This window comes from Polypterus senegalus, chromosome 14 (genome assembly GCF_016835505.1).
Source record: "Polypterus senegalus isolate Bchr_013 chromosome 14, ASM1683550v1, whole genome shotgun sequence".
Classification (NCBI taxonomy): Eukaryota; Metazoa; Chordata; class Cladistia; order Polypteriformes; family Polypteridae; genus Polypterus; species Polypterus senegalus.
This window is the reverse complement of record NC_053167.1, coordinates 126,747,871-126,762,052: the sequence shown is the minus strand read 5'-3', so window position 1 is coordinate 126,762,052 and position 14,182 is coordinate 126,747,871. Positions and strand designations below refer to the sequence as shown.

The following is a 14,182-nucleotide window of genomic DNA, read 5'->3' as shown; positions in this document are numbered from 1 at the left end:
TGGTTTTTAAAATTTGGGGTGGAAAGCACAGAATATTGTTCCTAAAACTGTTCCTTTAGCTTTATGACGGAAGTAGTGCATAGCAAATAAGTAAAGTTATATTCTAGTTTTTCTGTTCACATCAATGTGGACCAGCAGGTGCATTTTTTAAAACTATGATATGATTTGGTGCATCTTCAAACCTATCCCTTGCCATTACCTAGTGACTGCCCTTTCCTGTTGCTTAATTCTAGCAGATGAGGCCGATGGTGTATGTCTGCTTCAAGCAACATGGAGGATTGTACTGATTATTGCCTATGTTTCTGATACATCTTTAATATTGCAAACACCAAAGTTGTCATTATAATCAGCAAAGTGAGCTTCGTACTACTGGAACAATTACAACACACGTCTCGCTTCTCAAGAAAATTACTACCTGTGACAGGAAATGAGTCCAGTGACTTTTTTAACTAGAGACATTTATTTAAATACTAAATGACAGGCAGATGTTTATGGAATTAAAATGTGAAAATACTTCCAGACAGGACCTAAATGCTTTTCTTCCTTTGTTAATGGTGTTAATTTCGCTGGTGTTTGCAGCAAATTCAGTTCTTTTGAGTAGCCAGCTCATCACTAATGTTAAGCAATGCTGATCATACCCATTACCTCAGAAACTGATAAGCAGCACATATATTTTATGGGGCTTTTCCACTGCATAGTACGGCACAGCACGGTTCAGTGCAGCTCACCTTGGTTCGGCTCAGTTCGGCTCGGTTTGCGTCTCGACTGCAGTTTAGTACCGCTTTAGAGTGGGCGGGATTATTCACGTGTCGTTATAGTTGCGCCGCCTCTACTGCCGTGACATCATCGTAAGCGCGCCTGGCGACCTCCTGAAAACTTTTTCATTCCGCGTCGCCCCATCCAGCTCTCGCTGGATCCGCTCCTCGGCTACCAACGAGAGGAATGTCTATACTTCCTCAAAAGACCACGAAACAGCCATTTTTGGTTAAAACTAAATGGTGCATCTGAACCTTCGCTGGCTGTGCTAAAAATCTAGCGGGTCTGTTGTGTCTCGTGTCTCAAGTTCAGTGACGCAGCAATGACGATTTTCTCCGGCCAATCAGTGACCAGCAGAGTTTACACGTCACGTTTTGGTAACGGTTCGGGCGCTTGGAACCTCGGCTGAGGTGGTACTAAAAAAAGGACCAGGTACCAGGTACTGTTCCCAGTGGAAAACCCCCCAAAAGTGAGCTGAACTGAACCGTGTCGTGCCGTACTATGCAGTGGAAAAGCGCCATTAGTCAAAAGAAGCTAGACCCAACATGCAGAACTGCAGAGATAAGACATCTCCATATTTAAACCAGTTCCATCTGCTGATCATAGCAGGTGTTGAAGTACCCTGAATTGTGGATGCCCGTAACTGTCTATGTATGGGATATTAAACCTGTCTCCAACTAATGTAAGTCAACACTGTTTTTCCTTTGTGCTTGTACTTTCTGGTAAGTAGTAAGTAATTCTAGGGACTGCTCATGAATACTTGTTAATGGCACAGATACATTTATTTCCACCTGTTTTTAAAAATATTATGCCTTGGTTATTATTTGGCAGCATTTCATTTGTATTAAATCTCAATTTTTTCCTGATACATATGCAATTTGAGTCTGATTGATTTTCGTGTTTCTTCTTTAGGAATGTTTATAATTATTTTGTAGTGGAGCCAGATGTCTTGTATATGGTACTTTATTACAGCCTGTTGGATGGCCATGAATATGATCACTCTAGTAAAGGTCAAAGGAGCTAAAGTTGGTATGTTAATTTTTTTAAATTTTGGCCAGTATGTCATTGCAGTCTGTAGCATACAGATTTGTAAATGCAATTTTCGTTTTATCTGTAATATTACTTTGTTTCATGCAAAATATAAAATATAATGGTGCATAAACAGCACAAAAATTGAGACATAAGAATGAGCATTTTGAAATGTGCTGTATGATTCTGGAGACAAACTATGCTTTTAAAAATTGCTCTATGTATATACATTTGTTTATCAATTAATTTGAGTATATCTGGTTAAATTTCCTTATGCGACTCCCCAGCTTCAAAGCTTTTGTTTTAAAAGAATTAAACATACTTGTAGTATGTAAGAATAAAACAGTTAATTGATTAGTTAGGTGTGTAAAACAATGAAAATGTTGTGGGATTATTATTCCCACCGTGAATAATTCCTAGAAGAAACAAAATTTTGCAAAAATCTTTTTTTTTTGTTTTGTTATTTTGTACGGCATGGGATGCTAGAACACACAGTACTGATTGAAAGTTTGTGAAATCCCATGGTATTTATTTATTTTTAACATAAAATATACCTTGCTTTTATAAAAGAGAAGGTTTATGTCAACAAATTTATGAGTCTGCGTGATGTCAGATATTGTGGCAATTTAACTACAGCTTTTTCCATCTTTGCAGAATCCACTGTTTCCATCTTGATCCGCAGTCATGTTATGTTTAGCAGTCTGTATGCCTTTCTATGTAGGCCGTGCTTTTTTGTTTCTTTTGATATTATTGCCTTTGGATTCATCTCCAAAGCAGTCATACCTTTGATATATAGATTGAATCACCAAAAGTCATAGAATTAACAGTCTAACTAAAATGTATATTTAGGTGAATACATTAATATGAAAATTTAAATTAAATTTTTTTTTTACGTAGAGACATAATTGTTGAAAATGATAAATGTTATGTAATATGCCACAGGTGACTCATATTCCATGATTTTTTTTCTCTTTAAGTTGTCTGTGAACAGGGTTCCATAAACTCCAGCCAAGGAACAGAGGTGAAAATGGGAAGTTCTCTATCGGTTCGGTGTACTTTCTACAACAAAGGGAGTGAAAACTGCAGGAAAACTATTTTACAGGATCATATTGAGCTACCTACTAAACGACATAATGAGACAGCTGTTTATTCAGAAATTAAGGAACTCCGAGTAAACAAAACAACATTTGTTTGCAAAACAAATTGTAACACCAAACCTATCACCTGTGGGATTGACATTAAACTTGGATGTAGGTAGTCCATTTTAATTAACCTTTATGACAGATTATTTTCTGAAAAATTGTGACATTCGTTTTGTTAACCAAATATTACAGTAAGCATAGTGCCTTTTGAAAAGGGTGAAAAAATTAAAAATAATCCCAAAATTAATGTCCTAATATATACTTATCCCAATAAATACTATTGTAAAGCACTTAAAGATACTTTCATGCAACAAAATGTACTATATTAATAAATATTGTTCTTGTTATACCTTCTGAAAAAATCTCATGATCAAGTCTAAATTTACTGCTTTGGTGCAATTTATCATTGTTTCCCTTTTTATCAGGGAACAGATCATAATGTTTAGGTTATTTATTTTGTATATTCTATTTGAAAGGATCCATTCCACTAGATTTTCACGGATGCCGTTTGAGTTTTTTTGTAGCTCATAGTTAACTATTATATTTACTGTACAGCACTTAAAATATTTTGTGTGCATGTTGCCTAAAGAAATACAGGAATCAAGATAGGAAATATTGATTATGAAAAAAAATTATTTTTCAGGTTCAATTTGAAAGTTGTTTTTTTTTTTTGTTTTTTTTGAATATTTGATGTCTTGAGTTTAATTTAACTTTCTTCACATGATTTGCAGTATGATTACCTAGATCAACACCAGTAAATCTGTCAAATTACCAGTGAAAAAACAATGTATACCATTGTTAGAATACCAGTAATAAAAGAATAAAAGAATACCAGTAATAAAGCTGCTAAAGTTAAATTCTTGTCAAAGTTTTAAAATACACAAAATTATTAGGTGAATTTATCCTTGTCAGTTTAGTTTTGGCAATTGTCTACAGGTATCTATGCTATGGAGAACTACATGTCAACCATAAATTTGTATTCATAATACATAATTAACAATTGAGAGATTAAATGCCAGAGTCTATATTAATATTAAAAGTACCTAATAATTTAGTCTTCATTACCAATGAAGAAACTTGTTTCCATTTAAGTACTGTACATTAGTTTCTATGACTGAATTGCAGGACATTGTGAATTTACTGTATATACTCGAATATAAGCCCAGTTTTTCGGCACCCAAAATGTGCTGAAAAACGTCACCCTCGGCTTCTATTCGAGTCAGGTCCCGCTGCCCCTGCCATCCCAACAGAAAGCTGGAGTGTACGGTACAGTACCTGGTTTGGTCTGCGGGCGGTAGAAGAACTGCTGCGGGCTCTGTGTGGTGCTGTGCAGCCTCTGTGAGACTCATTCCGGGCTGTATGTTCAATTAATGAGTTGATGCCTCAATTAATGTATGGTCATTTTATTGGTATTTATTTTGATTATTGAAACTTACCAGTAGCTGCTGCATTTCCCACCCTAGGCTTATACTCAAGTGAATACGTTTTTCCAGTTTTTGTAGGTAAAATTAGGTACCTCGGCTTTTATTCGGGTCGGCTTATGCTCGAAGTGGTTCACATACACATTTAGGACAAAAAATATTCTGTACACATATGCTATTAAAGTAGCATTAAGTAGATTTTATTATTTAAAACAGCCAATGTATGCATAAATAACATACATAAATTAATGATTATAAATAACTGTTCTCCAATTATTCACACTATTGAATTTTTTCATCTCAAAGACCCACCTGAAGAACCCACACATTTGAGCTGCATTCAGAAAGGAGAATTTGGGAACATCACATGTACCTGGCAAACAGGAAGACATCCTCTTATTAAAACTACCTCTTTATTGTGGTAAGAAAGATTGGGCCATACTATATGTACTTTTGTGTTTCTTTTTGGGAAGTGATTAGTTAAATCTTTTTTGTTTTGTATTTTACTGTCAGGTAGTAGGATCAGACACAGATAGTAAAGTTGAATAGTAAATTCAAATCCAGGGGAATAGAGCACCATTGGAATTTACAATCCAGTATTAGCTACGCAAATATGTATTTTCACTTCTTTTTTGCTACTCTGCTGCTTTTAGGCACATTATTTGAAATGTATCAGCTTTCTCTAGTAAAGTATATACAGTAGTTGTTCCTTCATAGTTAAATAAGATATGGGTTTTTAGGAAAGTGAAAGAATGCTGCCATAATTTATATAGACAAAAAAATTCCTTCTCAAAAATCCACAAATTGTGATTTTTATTATTCATGATTTTTTTTTTTATATTCCCTACCTTATCTGCAAAACTTTATTTTTTTCCACAATTCCAACACCATCCTTGTATTTAGGGGGGGCTTCAGTTTTGTCAAAATTGTTTACTATTACCATTTTCCGTTGATTAGTCTTATACACTGCATAAGATCCCATGCTGTTGTTCTTAATTTACTTTGCATATCTACCACTACAGCACTTACATAAACAGTGGCAGTCAAAACTGAGAATTTACTGTTTTACATCCATTTTCCAACCCGCTGAATCTGAATACAGGGCCACGGGGGTCTGCCGGAGCCAATCCCAGCCAACACAGGGCACAAGGCAGGAACCAATCCTGGGCAGGGTGCCAACCCACCACAGGACACACACAAACACACCCACACACCAAGCACACACTAGGGCCAATTTAGAATCGCCAATCCACCTAACCTGCACGTCTTTGAATTGTGGGAGGAAACCGGAGTACCCGGAGGAAACCCACACAGACACGGGGAGAACACGCAAACTCCACGCAGGGAGGACCCAGGAAGTGAACCCGGGTCTCCTAACTGCGAGGCAGCAACGCTACCACTGCGCCACCATCCCGCCCTACTGTTTTACAATGCATTCAAAATACAAGTCTGTCTTAATTCTTCCACTTTCTTTTACAGGGTGAAAAATAAGACTCACAAGTTCAGCTTTATAAATACCAACCCTTCTTTTGGAGATGTAACGTTTTCTTTGCTCGATGAGGAATCACAGTATTCTGTTTGGGTCATTGCTTCAAACACCTTGGGAAATGCATCCTCTCATATTTTAAATTTCAGCCTTCAAGATATAGGTAAGCCTTTTCTTTATACATATTTGCTTTCCAATAGCAAAGATGCAGTGTACTCTGTTTAACTCTTTTCTTAATTAAAAACTATGCTCTAGTCTACAAAGGTAACATTATCTGCTGGCTAGCTTCTTACATAGCCTTTCCCTGGGCATTTTGGGATGTATTAGTAGTTGAGACATATTGGTCATTATAGTGAAATACAACAGCTATTTTATGTAATTGATAATGAGTTTTAAGCTCCTGTGTTATAATTAGCAGTGGTGGACACCAAGAAGAGAAATGAAGAATGGGAAAGTGTAGGAGACGCTAATTGCTTGATACAGTTATTGAAAGGGAAATAATGGGACACTTGATCACCAGCTCTAATGAAAAATTACAATAATACAATCATTTTTCAGTACAAGAGAGAGCCTGTTTAAGAAGCATGTAGCGATTAACAACTAGGTCTCGGAGCATGTAGATTATGAAGAATTTAACATGCTATTTTAGTTATGATGGAGTTTCAGAAAAACTCTTAAATTCACAGTTGATCTTATGACGGACTTTACAATTTTTTCAGTGTTACAATGCTTTCAGGAAATACACCCTACAATGTTATTGTAAAGTCAGCAACATGGCAGCCTTTCCAACAGCCAGAACAAACAGGTTAGAAGAGACAGACAGAACAGAAACATTCAGTTTAGAGAACATTTGTAGTAAGTGCAGTATAACTAGGTTTCTGGAAGCCGGGGAGTAGTAAATAGGTATGAGCTACACCCTAACAATTTTTAAATAATGAGTAAGACTTGTATTCGTAAGGTGGAAGTCGGAAACACTGATACAGAATTCACTGGATATACTTGGGAGCTGGTTTAGCTTAATTACATCTTTTCTCAAACATACCAGTCCCCGGCTTCTGTAATTTACCGTTCTTTCCTACTACTTCTTTCTGTAACCATCTGCAACGGAAATATTGTCAACGTATAAATTTGTAATTATTAACAGTAGAAATTGTTTAAATCAGGCATGTCAGACACGCAGTCCCCGGGCCAGAGAAATCTGTGCGGCCGGCATGACAGTTAGAACTGAACTTGTACAAAATGATTACTATCGTTTGTGATCAAATCATTTCTGCCTTCTGACAAGCTCATTTTCCCATGGCATTACGGTACCGGAAACATCATCTGCTAGTATAGCCACGAGCCTTGACCAAAGTTAATGAGCCGCAACGTCACAACTGAAGTGCTAGGCTGCAGCAGCGGGCAGCAGGCGAGGCTTTAGGTATGTGAAAACTGTGCACCTGCACAGGGCCGCCACGCCAATATATATTGAATATAAAACAGAAACAGAAAATAACGACACAGCTGACGGCAATGTGGCTGAAAAACATTGTGTTTCTTGTTAATTAGTACACTGTATTTACTAATGTTGCTAGACTCGGAGCAGTAAGCTATATGTAGTGTTATAACGTTCTGCCGTAATGAGAATTTCATGGGCCGCCACCTGGTTTTCAAGTTACCGACACGCGCATATAGCAGCGTGTCATGAGCACGAGGCGGCTATATTGTGTCGCAAGGGACGTAGCCATCCGCCATGCATAAGATACCATATTGACATTGGTGGGCGAAGGGGCCACCGATTCTTTCTCTGCACACGGCCGCCACGAGCCTAGAGCCGCCCCTGCTAGGCTACACTACTGGATGGGCTGCTGAGACTGGGCAGAACTGACCATCACGAGTAGTAATAGCTCACATATTTTCACGTTTTTTGCTCTAGTTTTATGTAATTTTGTGCTAGTGTTGTAACGAACAGTTAGTGCAGACTACAGCTGAAGATTTGAAGTGGACGCGAGAAGTTGGTGAGTTGGTTATTAACATATTTTTGTGATTTTGAGGTTGTAAAATTAGAGTAGGTCAGGGGGCTTTTTGCATATCGACTTATTTTACAATATAAACTTTGAAGGAAACTTAGTAAAGTAAAATTAGATTTTTGGAGGATTTGTTTTCCAACTTGAAATACTGAGCAATAAATTCAGTGAGCGTTTTCGTGATTTCGGTTCACACGAACAGGACTTTGCTCTGTTCTCTTACAACGTTGAGAATGCACCTGAGAATATCCAAATGGGATTGATTGAAGTGCAGTCAGATTCTATTCTGAAGGCAAAATACAACTAAGTTGGTGTGCCAGGCTTGTATGGTTACCTGCCACCCTCGTATGTGCAGATCCGTAAGTTGGCATCGAGAGTACTTTCTATGTTCGGAAGCACTTACCTTTGTGAGCAATTGTTTTCATTAGCTACCAAAGCTACCAAAACCCCACATCGTTCAAGACGTACTGTCGAGCACCTTTCATCCCTCATAAAAGGTTCAGCTGCACAAGATTTCAAGCCTGATATTGACAAACTGTTTACTAACAAGAGATGCCAAGTGTCGGGACAAAATAAATAGATCTCAGACTGTAGGACTCCAATATAAGCATTGAATATAATAGTATAAGGACCTAGCTAAGAGGCTAAAACTCTAATTGTACGCTGTTGTACAGAGAGTGTATGGAAATAAATTGCTTTTCTTTAAACTTTAAGTGTTACATTTTTTTAAAGTTTTCAGTATTGGAAAGAAAGCTTTGTATAATATTATAATAGTATTTGTTACAGTGCGGCCCGCTGACACACATATGGCAGTTGAAGCGGCCCACCAATGGTAGTGAGTTTGACATGCCTGGTTTAAATGATCATTACAATTTGCATACTACACTATGTCCCAAAAAAGGTTTATATTCTTTGAATGATTGTAAATGCAATGTTTTTTAGGATACATTTAGGTTTTATAATTCAAATCAAAGAAGTCAAATTTTTCGACTGCTGGCCATTTCGTTTAGCATTTGTGAACATTCTCTTTCAGTAAGGTTGTAAAAGTGTGTATTCATTTGATTCTACATTTGTCTTTGTTAATTTGAATTATAAAATCTTCCTATATAATACGCTACCATGGCTGTTCGTTTGTCTGTCCATGGTATTAAATCACCTGTAGCTCACAAGCCGTTTTACATATTGACTTGAAATTTGGTACACATATATTACGTGACGTCTACTATCCGCTTTTGGGGTGATGATTTTTATTACTCTTTTTATTTTATTTTATTGTAGAATCAACTTTCGGCAGCGCGCAGCAGGGTTGCCGTGTGTTGCGCATGTGTATGGGCGCCGTTCTCATTCCCTACCACATTCGCTAATCATTCTTGAGGCAGATTGAAGACTTAAGTGCCAACTTAAGTGAAAAATTAAAGAAAACGTACTAAGTAATTGCAACACAAAAACTAACTTAATCAGTTTTAACGCAAAAAGATGCCGATGAAAGAAGAGAAACAGCGGGCTGCTAGGGTGGAGAAAAGAAGAGCTGCTCAGGAAGCGGCAAGCGCATCAACTTCTGAGCAAACGAATTCTAAACGTACAGAGAAAGAGGATGAAAACTAGGAATACTCAAGTCAAGTGTATTCACTGCATGTTATCGGGTAGTACGCCGTTTCTGGTTTATAGATAATGATTACATCTTGCCTGAAGAAGGGGCCCGAGTTGCCTTGAAAGCTTGCATATTGTAATTTTTTTAGTGTCAAAAAAGGTGTCATTTTGCTTGACTTTTCACTATATTTCACCATGAAAATGTCATCTGGTCAAAGTGTAAATCTTAGTATTCTTAATTCTCAGAGTATTCTCATAGCATGAATTTAAGGTGCTCTGTCAGGCTACCACTGTCTGTTGCTACAGTGGGTTCAGGATGCAGCAAGATTAAGAAGTATGTAGTGATTATCAAGTAGAGTGGGGGAGCCACCTAGATTGTGAAGGATTTGACATTGTACTGTAGTTACAAAGGACTTTGGGAAACACCTCATAAATTATACATCAGACTTAAAACAATATTTATGATGTTCTTAGTACAACAATGTTTTCAGAATACTCATCCTAGATAATATTTGATTATAATAATTACTTTGGATAATCAGCTCAATTAATATTAGTTTTATTTAACTTTGATTATAAAGTTTTTAATAATATTACTTTTGTATTTTGTAGTTAAGCCATATCCCCCAAGAATCACAGTTATAAATAATTCGTTCTCAAACATGATAATATATTGGGAAGACGAACAGAATACAACAGTTTTGGAAATCCGATATCGGCCTCTCAATCAGAATTGGAGTATTCATCTTATAAATGTAAGCTATCCTGCTTTTTTTTAAATAAAGTTGGCTGTTATTTATAATAGTATTTGTTTTTAATGAAGATGTTAAACCATTTGTCACAATAAGTTAACAGTTGATAGATTATGTAAAAAGTCTTTCATGTGTCTGATTTGCTTTTCATAATTAAACATTACAGATTGTCAGTTATGAAAGGTACTTGCATTTATTCATTATTTATTTATCTATTTATTTTTGTACATTAGAAGGTCTATTCACAAGAAACCCATTATTACATTGAGGTGAGCTCACTGTGTTACGTGAGCCTTTAGACTTATTTACTTGACAACCAGTAAAAAGCATGACCTTACATCTTAGATATGGATGAAGTCTGAGTCTGTGAAAAAAATGGATTTGGACAAGACAGACAAGGTAGTGCACAGCAAAAACAAAACAAGGACCATAAGGAGAATCCAAAGCAGTGTTTAGGAAATCAAGGAAATGCTAAGGATCCAGGAATAAAAAAACAGACCAACTGAGATAGACAAAACATAACTAGAACTGTTGATTTAAAATGATACTTATTTATTTATTTATTTATTTATTTTTTTGATGATGTCAGAAATGAATGTTGGCACTCTCAAAGCAGACATAGAAGGCTCTGCATGATGATTGGAAAATGAAATCCACTGTATTTGATGTTGTATAACATTTAAATGTGAAGATTTCTCAGTTACCATTATAGTTTATACTGGAACAGAACAATTAATAGAATATTAGTGATGGAATTTTGAACCTGAGTGATAATATTAAACTGCAGGCAAGTCAGATGTGTAAACCAATAACATTCAAGTTACTAAAGAAGATTAGAAAAAGGACACTGGTTAGACAATGATACCACTTCCTTTCACTTGGACTTGCGACCATTTGTGCTACTGTTCAGCCACTGTGGCCTGGCACTAACATAGCCCTTTCTGACTATTAAATGTGGGACATCATCATTGTTTTTTAATGTTTTTTTTAACTATTAAATTAACTTTCCAATGATGTTGGAAGTTTATGGGCACAAGTGCAATGAGGTTGATCCATTTGTGTAAACCATTTTCCTTAGGCCTTCTGCAAATAGTGAAGGATTTTTTGTCAGCATGCCAGTCAATCATGTATGGTACATGAACGTTAATATATTTATATATTCTGATAGAGAATTTAATATATGATATTGTATTCATTTGTCTGTGTTGTATCCACAAGGAACAGTCCTGTCACTTTTTCTTTTTATTCTGTACACCTCTGTCTATAAATATAACACCAGGTCAGGTCACTTGCAGAAATGCTTAGATGACTCTAAGGATAGGTGTGAGACAGAGTATAGCAGTCAGGCTGAGAAATTAGTATTTTAGTGCAGAAAAAAAGTCTGCAACTAAACATCAGCAAAACCAAGGAATTGGTTATTGCCTTTTGCCACACCAATGCTGCTGCTGGAGTATGTGAAATTTCTCCTTGGGATTAATAAAGTATCTCTGACTGATCTATTCAGGGAATGGACATAGTGGTGGTCCTCATCAATGGTAGGCTGGAATGGTCTTGAATCACTGAGGAGCTATATTTAGAAAGGGCAGAACAGGTTCTCTTTTCTTAGGAGACTGTGTCCGTTTAATATGGGTAGGAACATCTTTTGCATCTTCTACAACTCCGTGATGGCCAGTGCAGTTTTCTATGCTGTGGTGTGCTGGGCAGGTAACATCACTTCCAGAGAGGCCCATTGAATCAACAAGCTAATTAAAAGGTTGTAGTGAAGGAGAGTATTAAAGTAAAACTGAGTACCATTATCAACAATGCTGCACACCCTCTGTCTGACACACAAACACTGAGGACTTTCAGGCAATGAATTATTTAGCAGAAGTGTGTCAAGAAACACTACAGGGCCTCCTTCATACCAGCAGCAATACACCTGTTATGCGCATCACTGTGATTGAGACTACCAAGTCAGAAGTTTTTCTTTCTTTTTAATTTTCTTCCATTTTAGTCATTCTGTTGTCTGTTTAGGGTGTGCTGTGTGTGCATATATATTCATGTATATATCTATTTATTATTAAAACAGCTTCTGTAAAAAGCCAAATGTTGACCTGGGTACAAATAAAGTTCTGTCTACAGTATCTTTTAATTTTTTCTTATTTGTCTTATACTAGTGTTACTAGTGTATTGAGGAATGCCATTAAAAATGTCACTATACTCTGTATATATGACAATGAACTTTTAATTAACTGTTCACCTTTTAAATCTAACCAGTAGTTGCATCTAGAGTACAGTATAAAATGTCATTTGAACAAAATGATAAATATGTCAATGTAAGTGATTTATTTTTAATTTCCCTTTTAGTGAAGCAGTACAAATCCAGAAGCATTTGATCTAGCATGTACAAGCCTTTAATCCATTTTTCAGAAAATTAACATTTTAGCTTTTTTTAAAAGTCTTCTCTTTGTAGAACCTTTGTGAAATTGTAACTTCTGTTGCTTTTATTTTTTCAAGGATTCTTTTGAAAGAATGTATATTTTGACAGACCTGCAACCCTTTACAAATTATGAAATTCAGATGCGGAGCAAGATGAGTATCATGAAAGGAGTTTGGAGTGACTGGAGCAAACCAATACTTAATAGAACTGAAGAAGCTGGTAAGCATAGACTTTTTTCATTATTACAGTATGTTTGTTTTCTAAATGCTCAGTAACCGGTAGCAGAGTACACAGTAATTAGTGCTAAAAACTTGCATCCCTAGAGTTATGTCTCCTAATTTGACTCAGCTAATATCTATTTGGAGGCCGAGTGTTTTCTTTGAGTCTGCTTCCCCCTGGCTCTGTGTTATTTAAGGAGAGCTGACCCCACTAAATTGCCTAATGTAAATGAATGTGGTTGTGTGAGTGAATCCAGCAATGGAGCCCTGGTCAGAGTTGATTGCTGCCAATAGCACATGTCCCTTTGATCTTGTACTGGAAAGTAAATGAATGGATGAAAATGTATATATACAAAAATACTTTTTAAAAACCACGCTTATATGAAGTTAAAAAATGTACTACAAAGTAAAAAAATAAGTCTCTCATACATCACTCATAAAATAACAGCGTGGTCGCTTTTGCTAAGATTTTATTGATTGATGAAAAATGCCCACACTTTTATTTTATGAGTGATGTATGAGAGACTTTTATTTTTTACTTTTTAGTACACTTTTTAACTTCATATAAGCGTGGTTTTTAAAAAGTATTTATATATATATATATATATATATATATATATATATATACAGTTTGTTGTAACATAATCTCTTGGTTTTCCATATTTTAAGGCACTTTTAATAGCACAATTACATTTGTTGTGAATAGATTTAAATTGAACATGCTATATTCTGAAAATAAATGTTACAGGAATATCTGCTTATATGGGGAAAAGCAAAAGGTTAAGTAACTTCCTAAAAGCAGCAGGCTTGTATTTAATATATATATATATATATATATATATATATATAATTCAACTTTTTAGTCTTGGGTTTGTTTTAGTATAATTTTGTAATCAATATTTTAACACTTCCTTTAATATTTCTATCTGTTACTAGCACCATCTATTGGTGAGATCTTGAACTATTCTTCATATGAAAATGTCATTTCTTAATTAACATGGATTAATCGATCAATTAGTGAAACTGATTATTGATTCGTGTATTGTCATCGGAAGTGAGTAAGTGTGCAAAATTTCAAGTCATTTGGACAATAGGAAGTGGATTAAATATCGATTGCAAGATTTGTACCGGACAACAAACAGGTGAAGTTAAAAGATGCGTGGTAATAAAATTCATCAGCAGATTTTTTTTTTTATTATAATCTGCAACAAATGAGTTTCCTCTGTATTTTTTTAATAAGAATTGTAATTATTAACATTCTGAAATAAAGTAACGCAATCTAAAAATATGGTTAACTATTTCTGTTATCTCCTGAAGCTTTGCATTGGATTAACCTGCTTTAATAAGGGATTTATGGATTCAT

The 14,182-nt window shown here is 35.6% G+C and overlaps 1 protein-coding gene across 1 annotated transcript in view; it reads left to right on the top strand.

Annotated features, from left to right (window-relative positions):
- The window catches only part of il12rb2 (interleukin 12 receptor, beta 2a), a 54,019-nt gene that overhangs the window by 18,924 nt on the left and 20,913 nt on the right, over positions 1 to 14,182 (top strand). The window contains exons 2-7 of the mRNA XM_039735517.1: positions 1,669 to 1,785; positions 2,763 to 3,035; positions 4,655 to 4,769; positions 5,828 to 5,997; positions 10,043 to 10,185; positions 12,679 to 12,820. Coding sequence (XP_039591451.1) covers positions 1,701 to 1,785; positions 2,763 to 3,035; positions 4,655 to 4,769; positions 5,828 to 5,997; positions 10,043 to 10,185; positions 12,679 to 12,820 — 928 coding nt within the window. The 5' untranslated portion in view covers positions 1,669 to 1,700. The remainder of the gene's footprint in view (positions 1 to 1,668; positions 1,786 to 2,762; positions 3,036 to 4,654; positions 4,770 to 5,827; positions 5,998 to 10,042; positions 10,186 to 12,678; positions 12,821 to 14,182) is intronic.